At 33.2% G+C, this 18688-nt stretch overlaps 4 protein-coding genes across 6 annotated transcripts; 2 read left to right on the top strand and 2 right to left on the bottom strand.

The window, feature by feature from the left end:
• Positions 1 to 5586: 5586 nt before the first annotated feature.
• LOC121119197 (E3 ubiquitin-protein ligase RNF13-like) lies at positions 5587 to 8224 on the bottom strand. The gene has a single exon (XM_040713816.2). It carries the CDS (start codon positions 7965 to 7967, stop codon positions 6717 to 6719), a length of 1251 nt encoding a protein of 416 aa, XP_040569750.1. The 5' UTR covers positions 7968 to 8224; the 3' UTR covers positions 5587 to 6716.
• Positions 8225 to 8694: 470 nt separating this feature from the next.
• On the bottom strand, positions 8695 to 12003 carry Cox10 (Cytochrome c oxidase assembly factor 10). 2 transcript variants are annotated; one of them, XM_040713814.2, is made up of 2 exons: positions 11468 to 12003; positions 8695 to 11229 (listed from the first exon to the last, which is right to left on the bottom strand). In XM_040713814.2, the coding sequence occupies exons 1-2, from the start codon at positions 11543 to 11545 to the stop codon at positions 10096 to 10098; spliced, it is 1212 nt and encodes a 403-aa protein (XP_040569748.1). In that variant the 5' UTR covers positions 11546 to 12003; the 3' UTR covers positions 8695 to 10095. The 2 variants fall into 2 exon arrangements, with proteins under 2 accessions (XP_040569748.1, XP_040569747.1); XM_040713813.1 differs by lacking the exon at positions 11468 to 12003 and adding an exon at positions 11314 to 11461.
• A 773-nt stretch (positions 12004 to 12776) lies between these two features.
• On the top strand, positions 12777 to 13988 carry LOC121120297 (proteasome subunit alpha type-1). The gene is made up of 4 exons (XM_040715154.2): positions 12777 to 12915; positions 12991 to 13353; positions 13421 to 13681; positions 13739 to 13988. Exons 1-4 carry the CDS (start codon positions 12913 to 12915, stop codon positions 13913 to 13915), a joined length of 804 nt encoding a protein of 267 aa, XP_040571088.1. The 5' UTR covers positions 12777 to 12912; the 3' UTR covers positions 13916 to 13988.
• A 1946-nt stretch (positions 13989 to 15934) lies between these two features.
• On the top strand, positions 15935 to 18681 carry CCT1 (chaperonin containing TCP1 subunit 1). Of its 2 annotated transcripts, none has more exons than XM_040715848.2 (6): positions 15935 to 16118; positions 16401 to 16775; positions 16829 to 17008; positions 17074 to 17757; positions 17899 to 18101; positions 18173 to 18681. In XM_040715848.2, exons 2-6 carry the CDS (start codon positions 16548 to 16550, stop codon positions 18537 to 18539), a joined length of 1662 nt encoding a protein of 553 aa, XP_040571782.1. In that variant the 5' UTR covers positions 15935 to 16118; positions 16401 to 16547; the 3' UTR covers positions 18540 to 18681. The 2 variants fall into 2 exon arrangements, with proteins under 2 accessions (XP_040571782.1, XP_071745796.1); XM_071889695.1 differs by having other exon boundaries at positions 16031 to 16264.
• Positions 18682 to 18688: the final 7 nt, after the last annotated feature.

Here is an 18688-nt window from a genome sequence, read left to right as displayed (position 1 = left end):
ATTCGCCACCAATTTTTGATCTATCAAATGAAGAGAGTGATTTAGTAGAACTCAACCATTTAAAAGAAAATTTGTTAAACATGAATAATAGAAGTGGATTAGTTTCACCTTCTCATATAGTATATCTATCTTGTGTCTTTGCTGTTAAAACTATATATGGAAATTATGAATGATGATGAAACAAGGGCATTATTTTTTTTCTTTGAGTGAATATATATCTTATTCGAATCCAAGAACAAACAGTGTTTAGTTCCATACTAACAAATGTGATGATAGTCATTCCTTTGTAGATTTTTTTCGTCATATATCTAAAAAGTTATTTAATGTTATGATAAAAAATTTTATATCTATAATTGATGACTCCATACATTTCAGTAAAAAGCGAAAAGATATATTTATAGGGAAAAATTGTCCTTCATCCAACAAAAATTTCTAAATTATATTCCAGTAACTAATCGTGATAACACTAACATATTAATTGATTGTCATTTCGTCCCTATTTTTATAAAATATATTCATATTCAAAAACGTAACTGTTCACAAGTAATTTTTAAGACAACTAGTAGAGTTGAGAGATAAGCTCGAGTGAAGTTGAGAGTCTTTGGACACGTAATTAGCTTCAAGCCTCGAGTTCTTATTAAAATTTTAACCTTGTCTACGAGCTCTAGTCTAGTCTTTTACAATCAAATCATAAATTTCTTTTTTCTACTCCAAATCGAGTCCTCGTGGAGTTTGAAGTCCCAATTTAATAAGAGCTATGTGCACCTAGTGTGGAATTGAATTGAGAGATAAGCTCGAGTGAAGTCTCAAAAGTAAAGTACATTATAATACGACTCCAAGTCAAGTGGCGAGTTTTTGGGTACGTGAGTTAGTGAGTTTCAAGCCTCGAGTCTTATTAAAAACTGAACCTTGTCTATCTATACGACGAATTCTAGACGAGTTACAAGTCTTTCATATTGAGTCCTCGTCAAATCTGAAATTTCTTTTTTCTAGTCCAAATCGAGTCCTCCTGGAGTTTGAAATCGCAATTTAATAAGAGTAAACTACAACCCATGTTCGAGTTTACAATACTGATTACTGAGTTATAAATAAAATTAATTGATGACCAAATTAACTGTATAATATTTTCTACACTTCAATTATGTATATTGAATGTAACTAAAGAAAACAGCACGCATTTTTAATACGTTGCCTGAGCCATTCAAGTCCTAGGGTAAAAGATGTCTTTGGATTCTAGGGCGAGTATTGTTGGATCTACTGTGAGCTATTAAAACTGGATAGTACATCTTCTATGGTATTGTTATTAATGAACTCTCAATTAAGTCATTCTATGTTCTAACCTTCTTTGGTTAAGTTCTTTCATTTATTTTTATATATTGTGTACGAGTTACAACTTGTATAAGAAAATTGTGCAAGGTGAAACCAGAAAATGAGATGACTAATTTTATATAAAGCATTTATAATACTTGCAAAAAAAGGTAATTAGTAAGAGAATGAGCATTATATTCAGATCAAATGGACAGAAACAACAAAAAAGGTTGTATATAACGGAGGTTTTACAGTAGAAATTTACCTATTATATAATTATAGTTTATAATAAATTGTTTTAGTTTAGAATTTTAACATAAATTAGCTAATATAAATTTAAAAAAATCAATTATTAATTGGCTATCTTTAAGTTAGCGTGTTAGTACAACTATCATTGTAATTATATTTTATTGAATTAGAAATTGTAATCACAATGAGAACGTCCACTTTGAAATTTGTATCATTGAAGCAAAAAATGAAATATAAATGCATTTGAAGTAATATTTAGATAAATATCCTACTCAGTCGTATGTATAAATATATTTTGCTATCTTGGAAAAGTTGCACTTGTGTAAGTCTACTTATGACGAGTCTTATAATGTATCTTAAAGAATTATAATCCTGTAAAAGAAATAAAGCAGGAACCACAATGGAATATTTTAATTTTCTCATGGACACCTTCAATATGCATCTTCAAGTGTCCAAATCGTGAAAAAGAACTAGAGCAGTCACTACATTGGAATTGTTTTATATTCTCATGAACACCTTCAATATGCCTCTTCAAGTCTCCAGAGCGTGTAAAAAAACTTGAGCAGTAACTACATTGGTATTTTTTTATCTTCTCATGAACACTTTCAATATGCGTTTTCAAGTTTCCGGATTGTGTAAAAGAACTAGAACAGTAACTATATTGAAAAAAATTTATCTTCTCATGAATACTTTCAATATGCCTCCAAGTCTCCAGAGCGTGTAAAAGAACTAGAACAGTCCCTATATTGAAATTGTTTTATCTTCTCATGAACATCTTCAATATCCATTTTCAAGTATTCAAAGCGGTAACAGGCCTCCTATCCCCCGTCCTTTAACCCCCGATTAACTACCCCATGTCCTTTAATCCCCTGGACCCTTTGCTCCAAGTGTTGGATCCGTCTAAAAAAACTAATAAGACTGCAGTATGCTATTAATTATCATGCATTATTTTGTTAGTTCTTATTTGCTTCAATCCTAGCTATGAGTCAAGACAATAAAAAGATAGCTAGGACTGAAAAACCGATATATCAGTCATTAGGGCCATTAAATGGTAAAAAAGACCGGACTGATAAAAAAAAAAAAGACTGATCCTGTACTAACTCCCAGTAGTGTTGGACCAGTCCTAAGACTAATCACCTTATCAGTCCGATCTGTTTTACCATTCAACGGTCCTAAGGACTAATACACCGGACTTTCAGCCCTACGATCCCAGATATCTTTTTATTTTCTTCACTCATAGCTAGGAAAATAATGAATGATAGCTAGAACGTAATCTTCTTTATTGTTATCTTTGTTGTATCACGCCACCTTTCCTTCAAAAAGAAACAGAAAAAAGGCCCAAAATCATTTGGTAGTTAGCCAAATAAGTTAGCCGTACCAACCGCTATTTATATCTTATATACTAACAGACTATCACTCTCATATTACTTTTCACCATTTTTATAATAAATTACATATTATTAAAATCTACATAATATTTTATTCGATACTGTATTATAATATTTGATTAAAAGAGTAGTTATAATTAGTTATTATATTATTTCTATGAAGAAATACCCAAAATTTATTCATAGAAATAATAAAATGGGCAATATATATATTATGTAAACGACGAGGGATCAAACAAGAAATTGTATTCCAGTTCTTTTAGAAACGAAGTATAAGTAAAGAATAAATTATTACTTCGTGTATTATGAAAAATAATAAATTATGAAATAGCCATGACGTATCAAGGGAGACGAGATAATCCACAGCTGACAACAAAATGCATAGGGTAATTTTTGTATTAGGGAGATAACGTCGTTTTACATGTTGCTTTTTCTATGAATACATTCATTTATTTATACTGAAGACGATAATACGTGTTTTTTGTTTATCAATATCTTATATCATATTCTAGTCTTTAAAAAGTTTAGTCTCGATGAAACACCGATTATATAGGTCGGTGCTTTGAAAGAGGTTAGGAATTATGATTTAAATTCAGCGACTCAAATGACGGAGTAGTTGTAACTTCTCCAAAAGTCAGTTCCTAGGACTGACAAATTTTTATTAGAACTAAACTAACAGGACTAGAGTCTTTTTAGACCGATCCAACACTTCATAGATCCGAATATCAGCACACAAACATTCATCAAGTTGTTTTTTTTTAAATAAAATATATGATTTCATTGAAATATTATGACGTAAAGTATTAAAAATTAATTCACATTAACAGGATATATTAAAGGCTAGCAAGCCATTGATAAAATTAATATACTAATACATTTTTGCGAAATATGTATATACAGTGTGCGGCAACGAATCATGCAGTAGGATTTAAACTTATTTTGAGCTCGTGCCCCTTATTTTAAACTATTTTAAGTTACATGAGCTAATTCTATAATCAAATTAAAACAATTTCAAAAAAAAAAAAAAAACAGCATCCGTAGTACGATTGAGAGCAACGATAGAGGTTCAAAGAAAAAAGATATCCGACTTGCTTGACGCCCATTTCAGGGGCAGAAATTGTCGGAATCGTCGGCTGCTCGGAAGGCTTCAAGGTGAAGAAGATGAAAAAGCATGGCCTGAGCCTCTGATGGAGGAAACAGCGGTAGTCTCAACAAAATTAGTTCTCCAGCCTTTTTGGACTCTGTGAAGGAGAAGAAAGACAGGAGCCCGATGAAGAGCATGAGAAAGATGATTAATTTTCGAAATTTAAAAAAGAAATTAAATATTGGAAATTTTATATAAAAAAAATTTTTTTTTTTGTGTAAATAGGTATGAATTTTTCAACAAAAAAAATCCAAAAAATTGAATATTTGAAATATCATTTTTGATTTTTTTTTTCAAAAAATATAATATTTGAATTTTTTTTTTTTTTTTGATTTTTTTTTCTAAAAAAAATCCAAAAACCAAGCCCACCCGCAAATTATAATCCTGCAGACGCCCAGAAGGGAGCCTGGTCAAAGGACTTTTGATCGCCGTCAAGCCTGGACTTGAGCCCCCAGGACTATGGCGTGTAGGGTGCTATTGAAAGGAAGGCTTGTACGGCCTCTAAGCCCAATCTGAAGTCCCTGAAGGCTGTGGTGGACAATGAGTGGGAGGGCATGAGCGAGGACTTTGTAAAGAAGACGTGCTTGGTCTTTTGTGACCAAGGTGACCATTTTGAGAAATAATAATAAAGTAATAAACCAGTAAAATTTCGATTTTCTACCTCTGCCGCACACTGTACATTTTTCCACATCTATATGATGACTGTATCTTGAAAATACACATTATCATGAACATGAATGACAAAAAGTTTCTTGGAACATCAACTAATAATTAGATTTAAAAAAAACAAAAACAATTACATATTTTATATTATGAGCAATTCTTAAAATGTCCGTTGGTACATTAAAACTGTCCTGTTTTCGAATTAATATTCCCCCTGCACAACAGGAGCGGCCTTAGGTCACTGAGATCGTATTGGGTCTGTACTTCCAATAGGCATCGTGCTTCAATTATTATCCTTATCCCTACTCAGATTGGGATTTAGGTCCGGGCAACCTATTTTACAAAGGCCTGAACAATAACCGGCCCTGCTGAAAAAGAAAGTTTGAGGTGATACAGACCATATGGTAAAAACGAAGAGCTTTTTTTGTTCAAATTGGCCGTTTTGAGGTTTTTTGTTTAATCTCAAAAATTGTACTTTTTACAATTTCGTAGTCAATTAAGAACTTCAAGTTACACCTTATTCACATAACAAAATAACTCCATTTCTTTATCCTTTTAATTATAGGGATATATTTAGTATATATCCTTATAATAGAAAAATTATGGTGCATAGTTGAGAAGGCAACAACAAAATTACTATGAATTCAACAGAATAAATAATTTAAAATAGTTAAGAACATTCTTATAATAGGTTCATTAATATATATAATTTATGAAGTGATTTTTTTTTTGCATGTTCTACCGGTTAAATTGAGAAGCCTCTATGTAGTTCTTGAGCCAAGTATGTTATTTTTTTGCCTTTTCAGGACTCCGGTGATAATAACTTGATTCAAGGCGTATACAACGTAATTTATTGATTTTAGTGCGTCTTAAATTCATTCCCGTAATTTATCACAAATATAAACAAAGTTCGTTACAAGTTCGAAAATTGAATTTTAAACGTACTTTTAAAAAATATATATCTATATAATATTTATTTATTTATTTTTGTTAGTTGGAAGTAATTTTTTGACGGTTCTCTGCCATTGACAGTTATTACTCAGGAAAACGAATCTAGGAATTGTTTAAAGAATATAAGTAAAGTACAATTTAATATTAAGATCTGTAATTTTTGCATCCTTCAAATCATACTTGTATAATCTTAAATAGATTTAAAACTCAACAAATAAAATGAATATCCTTACAAATATTTTGTCTGCGTTGTGAAGGAGAGTAAAGTTTCTATATTAGGAAGTAAAATAGAGCATTTTAAAATATTTGTTTAAACAAAATCACAATAAGTAATTAAAAAACAAAATTAGGAAAACATGACTACAAATTACAATAACCTTTGTTTAATTGTAGAATATATATTTAATAATGGATTTAGCTAAAACTACGGTTATTTCTTTGTGAAATAAATTTAACATTTCAGATTTAAAAAAAAAATAATATGTGGATTAAATGATTTAAATAGAAATCAAACGAGATCACTACATAATAATTTACACTCTAATAGACACAACTTTCAAACGGCTCATCAAAATATTTAAAACAGAAGTCAAAACCTAAGGTTTATTAAAATATTAGTAGTACAATTCACCATTTTTCCTAATTTTATAGAATCGTGATTTATTCATAATTGTATGTATCATAACGTTACCAGAAGAAGAATATGTATATATATAAATATATATTGCAACTAAAAGTGAATTTAAAATCTATTATCAATTTATCTATGTGGCATAAATTGAACTCAATATATTATATATATATTTATATACATAACTATATATGATCAATACTTATCAGTATGAAAATCGTACAAAGAATATTCGGGCTGACTGCATATACTCAATTTTAAATAATAATCATTAGAATAAAACATAACTATCATTGAAAGATGACAATTTAAGCAGGGGTTTATAAAATAATATATCTGTGGGTATGAAGTTGATCATTGACACTCAAAAGAATAAAATTAATTATGTAACTATTTCACTTTCAGTGGTTCTACTTCTACTGATTCCGTCATTTTCACTCTCAGATGAAGATGATGAAGAATCCTGTGAATGAACTATTGCAACATGCATGACATCTGTTGTCTCAGTTGGAGGTCTTTGATATTCAGGAGGTGTTTGATATTCAGGAGATGACTCATTTGAAGAGGTCTGTCCCAAAGATTCGTTGTCTAAATAATTATCTTCTAAGCGCCGATATCTTGAAAACAAATTGAATCTCGTTCTAAAGTTTCGCCGAGAGTTATGAGAGACTTGTTCTGCTAGAGCAGCCGCATATGTTCCTCCAGCATGAAAAGTACCTCCGTTAATAGTAATGGATCTTACATTACTTAGCAATGAATCTCTCTCCGTAGTAGTTTCTTCCTCATCTGTGTCTTCCTGTCCTTGACAGAAAACTTTCTTTCTACATTGGGGGCATATCCGTCTATTTTTAACTAACCAGGGATCAATACAGTTTTTATGATATGCATGATCACAGGGCAAAATACGTAGTTTATCATTATTGATATAATCGTCCAGACATATACAACAAGTATCGTATGGAGAACTTTCTTCATTATATCTAATAATAGGAAGATTTTTGAGAGCACTTTTTGGTAATCGATGTCGTCTATTTCGGCGATGATCTTGAACGCACTTGAATATAACAATTCCTAACATCAATAAAAAGCATATTCCAATTACAATAGCAAATGGTAATAAATACACATTCAAATCGAAAGGGTCATCGGGGTAAAGAGTGACACTCGCATTCGCTGATTGATAGTATAAATATTTATGCAGAATCACTTCGCCATCAGTGAGCCCAATAAAGACGGAAGGTGTTAAATAAGAGCCTGTACCTCCCATATGAAGGACTTTATCACTGTTGTTGTTATATATAATGGCTCCTGAGTAGTTTCCCTTAGTAGCAGCTTTCACTTTTTCGCTAAATGTACAATTTGAACTCCGCACGAGGATGACAAACCACAAAGGATCTTCTTCTTGACGGTTTGGAGCTTCCTCTATAGCTGTACAACCATCCAAAGGTTGACCCTTTCGTACACGACCCATAAGACCTTCGAGAGGAATTGAGAGTCCAAAAGAGGCCTCTGCAGATTCCATTCTCATCGTTACATGTCCTTTTGGAGTGGAATATCGGATGACTACCTCGGATCTTGTGGGGTTCATCCAACCCATCACTAGCAACAAAAGACTCACACAGTATTTCCTCATACTTCTTCTCCCCTTCACTTCGACACCCTTAGCGGAAAATCCAAGGGAAATAATTTCACATTACAGAAAGACTAGGTCTAGTGGTAGTTCAGGACCGAATCACAGCATTCAAAACAAAGCGTTCAGGATTCACATTCAGTGACACTTCTTCTTCCTGCTACTCTTTCTTTAACACTTATAAATAAAATAAATAATATTCCTCATATAAAAACTCCTCCTCTGATCCCAAGGCCGGCAGACATGGCGAATCAAAGAAGAGAGTGTTCAAATACTACGCAGGAAGACTTCATTACCATGTCATAAAAGTCACAGTACTACTACGAAGTACTAATATAATGCTCCAGAATGTACATCATCCATATAATTATTAACGGCTCCCTACTATTTATAATATATCCTAGAGAAAGATCCAAACTAGCTAGAAGTAATTCACAATACATTTCCATGGACAAAGAAACATAATATCAATAATCATCTCTATCAGTACCAAATTCTAACGTATTCATCAGGGTGAACCGCACCTAAAATATAAGTTACCTTCCATAATATAGAGATTAAGTTATGAGTGAAATTGAGATTAAGGATCATTTGAAGAAAAAAATATATATATTCCTTTGGTTAGATACATTTTCATATTAATTACCTGATGTTCATTATTATTTTCACATTTGTCGTCGTTTATTCTATCTTAGGTCAATTATGGATAGAGTAATAATGGAGAAAAATATTGTTGCTAATGAACTTTATTTGCATTGAATAATTTATTGTGGAACATAATAACATATCAATCAAATTTACCACAAAGATTATAAGACCTAGAGCTACCAATAATAGAAATTGATATCTACTATGTGCATTGTTAAATGACTCAACTTTTAGATAACTTGCTAAAATGCAAAACAAAGAGAAGTCTATGTTTTGCTGATTGAATTACTACTTTAATGCCTTAATTCGCAAACAATAATATGAAATGAACTCTTGTCATTTGATCTTAAGATGAAACGTTTGCAAAAATTGTACTTCACATGACTATCCATTTTAAATTCTAGCCAATCAAATTCATATATCCAAAATTTAAAAAATCCCCTTTCTTTTCATTTTACTGAGATGCCAGACAAGTGTGTCCACGGCATGTATCAATGCGGTACCACTATACTATATATGTCATACATTCCTAAGGCTTCCCCATCTAATTATATTATCATTTTTTTGTCGTGCGTACATGGAAAATATCCTGTTATGCAATATACAACTAAGTAATTTGTTTGGTTAAAAATTCAAAATTCGAGCCAACAAACACCCATAAAAATATGTATAAGGCCGGATCCAATCTATTGGTGTGTAATCCGTGCAAAATATGAACATAATTTTACCTTTATTATAGTTGATCCTAGTAAATTGTCGTGCGATATTATTCGCTAATTATATACATATTCATAAAAATTCAAAAAAAAAAAAAAAAAATCAAAAGAAAAAAAGTCATACGGGTTCTAATATTTTGAAACCAATAAATAAATTATTAAAAAATTTGTTTTTTGCCTTATATTTTTAATTATAGTATTTCCTGATTTTTAATTTTACTTAAATTTTAATTCGTTTTTCAAAATCCAACCAATTTGCCACACAAAAATTAGTCATTCATTTATAAAAGTCCCAGGATAGGATATAAAAAAGAAAACATGTTCTGGCAAAGAGGAGGTTTGTCCCTATACAACGTATTGTAAATCAAGCATCAGTTTAATTGTTCAGGATTTTGATATATAAAAATGACATATTATGTACTAATCATCACAAAGAAAATTTTCTTAAATTCCTTTTTGGTTTTAGTTGGAACAGAAATTATATTTTTAAGCCATAGATGTTATATACCTTGTAAAAGTTGTTTCCCAACGTTTACTTTTTCCAGCAAGGAGTTTTACAAAAAAAAAAAGTTATTTTAAGATCTAAGTACACCGATGAAGTGCATATAGGTATCAACAAATGGTAAATTCCTATATAAGGCCTAAGAAAAATGATAATAATATATAATATCAAAATTGACTAAATACTTTTAAAAATCAAACAACTGAAAGTCTTCCAAACATTTTATTTCCCCTGAAAACGAATCCATCAGCAATTCAGAGAATCTTCATTTAATGGTTGCATTTATATTTTTTTCCATTTCGGATGGTTTCTTATTTTCTGAGAGTTCCTTTGACTTCTTTCCTAATACTAGGAGCGTTAATAGGAGAGGAAGGTGTATGAGAGTGAAATGGAAAAGTTTTCTGGATGAAGCACTATCAGAATTTTGGTAGAATTTATAAGCCAATATAGACAAATATATGTTTAATGGAAGTGAGTCAACTGCAAAAGTCCAATCTGTTAGATCTAATAAAGGTGCTGCAGAACAAATCCCAATAAGTGCGATGGAATGGCGTAATGAGACCTTTAAACAGAGGTCAGGCTCTAAAACAGACATCATCCGATAGCCAGCCTTTGAGTAGTCAGGTCTTAAATTCCAAGAGAGGGCGTTAAAATGTGGAAACTGCCATGAATACAGAATGCCTGCAGCTATTAAAGCTCCTGGAGCAAGAGATCCTGAGGAACCCGCCCAACCGATTAATGGAGGAATTGCTCCAACAATACTTCCAACCCAAGTATTGTAGATAGTTGATCTTTTCATGGTTGTATAAACCCATGTATATAATGTCCAAGTAGCCAATCCAAGGATTGCTGCTGTACCATTTGCACCGAAATAAAGTAGACACGTACCCGCAGCAGCTGTAGTAAGGGCGAATCCTGCAGCATGGAAGGATGATATCAAACCTCTGACTAGAACTCTATTTTTAGTTCTATTCATTTGCGAGTCATAAGGGACTTCTAAGATTTGATTGATGGTATTTGCAGAGCAAGACATTGACCACGTTCCCAAAGTGACCGCAGCAAATGTAGTGAGATCGAATGCTCCAGGTGCTAATATATATCCAGTAGAAGATGTGAGGCATACCAGAAATGTAAGTCGAGATTTAGATAGCTGTGAATACAATGACGGCAGTTGGGATAATGGGGGACTTTTTATGACTGAAGGCAAATGCTTATCCTTCGATGCTTTTATATCAACAGGGTCGTAAAATCCGCTAGAGGATGATGAGGAAATTGATTCTTCATCTGTAAATATGGAATTGACGACGGGCTTCGTGGAAATTTTATTTTGTATACTTTTTTCTTCATCTCGCATTGGATTGGAATTTAAACCAACTTGAGTTTTTATTTTTGGTTTATCCTGTAAAAAAATGGAAAGAGAAGGTGAATTTAATGTAGCATCAAAGTCCATTAATTAATTAAATGCGTAATAAATTCGTTTTACGCTCAGAATAGAATTTAGAAGTAAATAATATATGACAATAGAGATATGTAATAATTCCCCAGGATATTTGCAACAATTGCGTAATGTGCGATTCACAAAAGAATTACAAGTTCTGTTTTCTTGCATCAAAATATTAAATAGTACTTTAACTCACAAATTGAAGAGGTTTTGTTGACTGACGGCGAATAATCCTCAGAGCACCATGCCTAATAACCTTAAAATGAGGCAGCATCACTTCCCAGGTCCCACTGAGAATACTGCAACCTAGAATTAAGGAGACAATCTATAGGCGCTATGGGACATGTTTCCACGTCTGTTGCGGATTGACTACGAAAACTTATGTAGCACTAAGCGCCCTCTTCAGCCATTTTATTTCCTTTCTCCTTGCTTCCAAATTGTTTTTATATAATTGACAATTGAGCACCAGCTCAATCAATAAATTAATTATTCATAATTCAAATTTATATATCAGCTTATAATCCCACATTTATTGATACGGAAGATGACGAAATGGTTTTACTGTGATGATAGGTACACGGATAAATTATTCCTATTTTCTATTAATAAATATTTGTATCACGAAAATATTGATACAGTTTAGGCGGTAATAATTTTTTTCTACGCCGTAAAATTTAAAGGCCACTTATATAACTATTGAAGTTGAGATTGTAACTCCTTCTCGTAAATATTGCATTATGTCAAAATAATATATACTGATTAGTTATTAAGATAGGTATCATCAATGGATATAAAGTTTTGTAGCATAACATTGGTCTTCAATATAAATTCATATTATTTTCTTTCCATGCCATGGTATTTCATTAATAATGCACAAGCTATGTCAAAGCTCAAAACCTTCCAATATGAATAATATGTACTTTTAATACAATTATCATCCATTAATAATTATTAATAAACTAATTATATTTTATATTGCATTTTAAATAATATTTTTAAAAATACATATTATCATAAGCTGTTGGGGGGGAAGGGTTGGGACGACGACTAGGGTATATTAATATGGAACGATAGCATGAACATTCCAGAAATGTTCCTCTAAGATTTACTACATTTATGTAGTAAAACTCTAAAATGGTTCCTCTAGCTCCCAAACCTAAAACTCTTATCTTCAATCCTTTATGTTATCAGTACTGGATTAAATAATTAAATTATACTGGGGCGTCCAAAGGGTTGGACTGGAGAGGCTGTGTTCAGGTATGCCCCAAAGGTTTGAAGCATTACAAAAAATCAAGACCCCCCTCCCAAATTAAATCCTACAGACGACCCTGTTACACAAATTCCTCTCAAAAATATGCATTTGTATAAAAGTGAAAAAGCTTTTAAAGCTTGAAGTTTGTAGAGTGGAAGAGTCCATCTCTATTATATAAAAGCTGTCTAACGTGGAAAGACATGAAAAACGGTTGTACAAGAGATAGAATAGATTGTACAATTTTGAGGATGTGAGCGGTTGAATATCACGTGACGTGTTGGCGTAATGTTTATATTATAAAAAAAAGTGTTGATGAGATCGGGCTCCGTGAATCGGCAAAAATTACTTGATTATTATTACTTGACTAAAAGACAGGATCCAATTGAAGAATGGTGAGACCTTTGAGTTGAAGGTGGTTTGAGAGGGGATTGTAGTCTAAGTAAGGATGTGTGTTTGATCTCTTTCAGTTTCGGAATCAATATGACAGTGATGTAACAACCTGGAGCCCCCAAGGGCGATTGTTCCAGGTGGAGTATGCGACGGAGGCTGTGAAGCAAGGTTCTGTGATTGTGGGCCTCAAGAACAAGGACCAATATGCTGTTCTCGTGTCCTACTCGAGGGCTCCAACGGATTTGAGTTATCCTCAAAAGAAAGTAATGACGCTGGATAGTCACGTCGGTGTGGCGATGGCGGGACTCACGGCCGACGCCAAAAGTCTTTGTCGGTGGATGAGAACGGAATGCAACTACTCGCAGCACTTCAAAGATACTCCCATTAGAATCAACGTTTTGATGCAGGAGCTGGGACATAAAATGCAGCTCTGTATTCAAGTAAAATCTCTCTTTTCATTTCACAGTCAATCCCTTAATCCATCCTTCTATTTCTATTCATTATTAGGGCTACAACAAACGTCCCTATGGAGTGGGCTTCTTGGTGGCCGGCTTCGACGATATGGGACCTCATATCTACCAAACATGTCCCAGTGCCAACTTTTACGAATGTAAGGCCATGGCCATTGGCGCTCGTTCTCAATCCGCCCGTACCTATCTTGAGAGACACATGGATTCATTCCCGGATTGCGATCTGGATGCGCTTATTAAACATGGCTTACTTGCTGCCAGAGATACACTCCCCAACGAAGTGGACTTGAATCGAAAAGTATTTATTTTTTCAATCACTTTAGGTCATTATAATGCGATCATTATTCTTATTTAGAATACCTCAATTGCCATCGTTGGTAAAAATAAAAAGTTCACCGTCATAGAGAATGATGCTGTTGATCCTTACTTGGCTAACATTGAAGGTGAACGACGTGGAGGTGGAGGAGGAGGTGCTCCTGCTGTTGCTCCTGTTGAAGAATCCGGTGAAGGGGGAGCAATGGACACGGATTAAGATATTTATTGTATTTCCCTTGTTTTTATAACAACATTATATTAAAAATAAATGCATACTATGGTTGTTAAAATTTTTGGATTACCTTTTTTTAGGACCTGTTTATGAGGACTTTTATTTATTTAGAAAAGACATCTCATTTTATGAGAAATTTTTCATGTATTACATCAAATTCTACGAATCCAAGTAGTTTTAAGTTACAGTAATATATCGGGGCACGTCCTATACCACCAAATTCAATAAACGAGGTGTGTTACTGTATCTCTGCTTTTATATTATCAATCGTATATTAATTATCTATAATTTAAAAGACATTTTGGATATTATTCTCATGAAGAAAAGACATAATCATGACATAGTTTATCATGTGTCCGCTCTTATTAACTTAATTCATCGGAGAAGTTTTAATTTATTTAGAAAATGTATTATTTGTTCCACTCCTTATGATTAATTCTTTTTGTAGACCACGATTGAACCAAGATATACGGGGATCATGTCTGTGAGTATCTTTGATTGACCAACGTTTTGCATACAATACACCAATTTTATAACACAAGTTCAATTGTACGAGGTATTCTTTATATTCTCGAATCTTAGTAAAAATATGTCGAGAACATGGAATATATAATAAAATGGGCAACGCTTTTCAACTCAATGTGTTTTTGTTGGAAGTGTTGCTTTTTTACTGAAGGAATTAGCGATCTTAACAATTTGTAACAAGTAGTATACTTTAGCCCATTAAGATAACCAAATAAATATATGGAAGAAATTTTTTTTTCCAGTATTGGTGCAATTCAAGTAAATAATAAAAATTTATCGAGATTTATGTGTTTCAAAAAGTATTTTATGTGATGTCCGTCCCGCTTAGAAAAACAATGATAAAAACTTATTTATTTAAAAAACGGAGATAGATACAGACTTTAGGCATAGAATAAAAGTTGTTCAGAATTTTGAGTTGTATATTTAATTAATATGTTTAATTCTGATCAGACCAGATTCTAGAGGGCAAGTTTGGTATTTGCTAAAATGTTGATTTTTTTTTCAGATAACAAGATCGATTCCCCGTATCTCAAAGTGTTTTTTTTTTTTTTGAAGTATAGGTTGTCGATTCGAAAATGCACCAAACAAATTAAAAATCCCAAAAACGAATTATTGTACCAACAGAAAAAGGGAATTAGGAAGAGGATGAGCAAGTTAATCTTAGTATGTATCCAACATCCATTGTATGTATCTTTAACCTTCATTATAGTTGAAGAAGGAAAATGGCAATGACAATAAATAAATCGCAGGGTCAAATTTCTTCATATTTATCCAAATCAGTATTTTCAGATGGCCACGTATTTTCATTTTATGTTGCATTTTCAAGAGTGTCAAAAGGGAAGCAAGTTTGATTACATTTATATCAAATGGACAGAAACAACAAAAAATGTTGAATACGAGGAGGTTTTACAATAGGAAATATACCTACAATATGATTTTATTTCTTGGTAAATAGATTTAGTTTAGAATTTTAACATAAATAATCTAAATATAAATAAAAATAATAATTTTTCATTGGCTATCTTTAAGATAGCTAGTTTCTTATCAATATTATTATTACAGATGTGAAAATTGTTTTAATTTTCAAAATACAGATAATTATGTGTGTATAACTTATAATTTATCAACTAATACTTTTTTAATGTATGTTTACGAGGATTTCGATAATTTTCACATCCCTTCTTATCCTTTTTTTAAGGGAGAAGGGGAAAATGTTTGTGATTGGTTCATATCGATGAATAATGATTAATTATGGAGGGAAAAAAGTTTTTCATAATTTTTCATTATTTGAACAATTGATAGTAAAATGTCCATTATTAATGTATCATTAAGGCCCAGTCCCCAAATGCATCAAAGTGGTAAACTAATGAATCAAAAGTCGTGACGATCATAGTATTGTCCATAAGGATTTGATTTACGTAGGACGTAGGTTTTAAGCCCTCCGTACGTTAAATAAAGAAATTGATTGTATGTAGTACTAGTAAGTATTAAGGGAATGAGGAGTCATGTATTACAATCAAGAATAGTTTTTCTGATCTCTAATTCTGATTCGTCTAAAATTTGTAAATGCGCTTTGAACTTATTTTGCACAATTTATTGTTATCACGTGTTTTGACTAGGATTCATCTAATGTAATTTAATAGAAGTCGACGTTTCGGACAAGGTTATGTATTTTTCTTTAGATTGAACAAGAAACCTAAATTATTAATTAAAACCATAGCTCATAGTATCTGAGTCCTAATTATTCTCTAAAAAAATTACAAGTGTTATTTTAAAAGGAAAATACATAAGCCTAATCATTTACGAAGGGTATTTATATTCTATATTTTTGATCGAGGTTACGTGAATCCTGAACATAATTGAAATACCTAGTTTTTGTTTACTTTTTATTTGAACCATCTTGTCTGCTCTTTTCTTTTTGGTCTCATTTGAGTGATACTAGTAGGTAGCTGTTTGAAAGCGAACTGTGCGCTGTGCCGTGTGTCTTTGAGAGGAAGAAGAAGAATCTAGAAGGTTCTAGAGAGAGGTTGAGTTGAAAACCGGTGCGTGCAAAGGGAGGAATAAATTTAATTTTCTATCTGGATCTAGAGCCATGTCCACGGTTTCAAGCACTTTAAGTCTCCAAGGAGAGCGTCGCTCTGGTCAGGAAGTTCGAACTCAAAATGTGTTGGCAGCCGCCTCCATTTCGAATATTGTGAAATCCTCCCTGGGTCCTGTGGGCTTGGACAAAATGATGGTGGATGATATTGGAGACATAACGATCACAAATGACGGAGCCACCATTCTCAGGTTGTTGGAAGTGGAGCATCCTTCAGCTAAGGTAAGAGTGGATCTTGTTGATATCCCTGGATTCCACATAAGTCTCCTCTCTAGGTCCTAGTGGAATTGGCTCAACTTCAGGACGAGGAAGTGGGGGATGGAACCACGTCCGTGGTGATCATCGCGGCTGAGCTCTTGAAGAATGCTGATGAACTCGTCAAACAAAAGATCCACCCCACATCCATCATCAGTGGCTATCGTTTGGCATGTAAAGAAGCCGTCAAGTACATCCAGGTGCGTTGAACTGCTTAGGCTCTCATTAGAAATCAATTGAAAAGCACTCTTCTTTTCTTTTGTAGGAAAATTTGACTTATGAAGTGGACACCTTGGGAGAGGAAGTGCTCATCAACGCCGCCAAGACGTCCATGTCCTCCAAACTCATTGGAGCAGACAAGGATTTCTTCAGTCGCATGGTTGTTGACGCTGCAAACGCAATTAAGATGCCTGATGGGAAATACCCAATCAATGCCGTCAACGTTCTTAAAGCCGTGGGTAAGAGTGCACGAGAGAGTACATTGATTCACGGCTACGCTTTGAACTGTACTGTTGCTGCTCAGCAAATGCCCAAACATATTAAGAATGCAAAGATCGCTTGTCTTGACTTTTCCCTTCAAAAAACCAAGTTGAAAATGGGTATCCAAGTCCTGGTTACTGATCCTGAGCAACTTGAAGCCATTCGTGACCGAGAGGCTGATATCACAAAGGAAAGAATTAAGAAGATCATTGATGCGGGTGCCAATGTCATTTTAACAACTGGTGGTATTGATGATCTCTGTCTTAAATATTTCACTGAGGCTGGAGCTATGGCTGTTAGACGTTGCAAGAAGGTTGATCTCAAGCGTATTGCTAAAGCTACTGGGGCACAGTTTGTTACTTCTCTTGCTAATTTGGAAGGTGAAGAAACATTTGAAGCCTCTTTCCTCGGCGGCGCATCTGAGGTAGCTCAAGAGAGAATCTGTGATGACGAGCTCATCATTATCAAGGTAATTTTTCCTCTCATATGTTCACTTACGTTATTATTTATCCTTAGTTAATGTACAAAAAAATAATTCAATAGCATTTTTGCACATTTGTAATAACATTTATTTGTCTTATGAATGTATTAATTTTATTATATGATTTAGGGTACTAAAGCTAGAACCGCCAGCTCAATCATTCTTAGAGGACCCAACTACTTCTACCTCGACGAAATGGAAAGATCTGTTCACGATGCTCTCTGCGTTGTTAAGAGAGTTATGGAGAGCAAGAACGTTGTTGTCGGTGGTGGAGCCGTCGAAGCCGCTCTCTCCATCTATCTGGAAAATTTTGCTAGCTCTCTTGCTTCTCGGTAAAGTTCTATAAACAATGAAAATTCTTAGTTCCTCAATAATAACAATAACGCTTTTCTCTCTCTTTTAGGGAACAATTGGCTATTGCTGAATTTGCAAGATCCCTCCTTGTCATTCCTAAAACTTTGGCTGTAAATGCAGCTCAGGATGCATCTGATTTGGTTGCAAAATTGAGATCCTATCATGACTCAAGTCAAACTAAACCAGAGCACATTGCTCTTAAAGATTACGGATTGGACTTATACAATGGTGTTGTTTTAGATAACAAAAAGGCTGGTGTATTTGAACCCAGTATCAGCAAAATCAAGAGTTTAAAATTCGCCACTGAGGCTGCAATCACTATTCTTCGTATTGATGACCTCATTAAGCTTGAGCCAGAAAAGGGAGAGGAGAGATCTTATCAACAAGCACTCCAGTCAGGCCAGCTTGATGGTTGATAAATTAAATACCTAACTCTACTCATCTCCATTCATTATTTTATTATACTTACGGATACTAAAAAAAAAAAGAAGATAATCAAGCTTTGTGAAATACTAAAAGAATAAAAATACGGCCTCTATGGCTAAGTAATCACTACTACACCTCA

This window comes from Lepeophtheirus salmonis, chromosome 6 (genome assembly GCF_016086655.4).
Source record: "Lepeophtheirus salmonis chromosome 6, UVic_Lsal_1.4, whole genome shotgun sequence".
NCBI lineage: Eukaryota > Metazoa > Arthropoda > Copepoda > Siphonostomatoida > Caligidae > Lepeophtheirus > Lepeophtheirus salmonis.
Note: the sequence above shows the minus strand (reverse complement) of the source record. Positions and strands in the feature narration are given on the sequence as shown.

Coding starts and splice junctions, on each gene's coding strand:
- LOC121119197 (XM_040713816.2), bottom strand. CDS start 7,967: ATGAGGAAATACTGTGTGAGTCTTTTGTTGCTAGTGATGGGTTGGATG.
- Cox10 (XM_040713813.1), bottom strand. CDS start 11,439: ATGCAAGAAAACAGAACTTGTAATTCTTTTGTGAATCGCACATTACGC. Junction 11,230..11,313: donor TTCTAAATTCTATTCTGAGC/GTAAAACGAATT, acceptor ATTTTTTTACAG/GATAAACCAAAAATAAAAAC.
- LOC121120297 (XM_040715154.2), top strand. Junction 13,354..13,420: donor AAATGCAGCTCTGTATTCAA/GTAAAATCTCTC, acceptor ATTCATTATTAG/GGCTACAACAAACGTCCCTA. Junction 13,682..13,738: donor AAGTGGACTTGAATCGAAAA/GTATTTATTTTT, acceptor ATTCTTATTTAG/AATACCTCAATTGCCATCGT.
- CCT1 (XM_040715848.2), top strand. CDS start 16,548: ATGTCCACGGTTTCAAGCACTTTAAGTCTCCAAGGAGAGCGTCGCTCT. Junction 16,776..16,828: donor TGGAGCATCCTTCAGCTAAG/GTAAGAGTGGAT, acceptor TCTCCTCTCTAG/GTCCTAGTGGAATTGGCTCA. Junction 18,102..18,172: donor GCTAGCTCTCTTGCTTCTCG/GTAAAGTTCTAT, acceptor TCTCTCTTTTAG/GGAACAATTGGCTATTGCTG.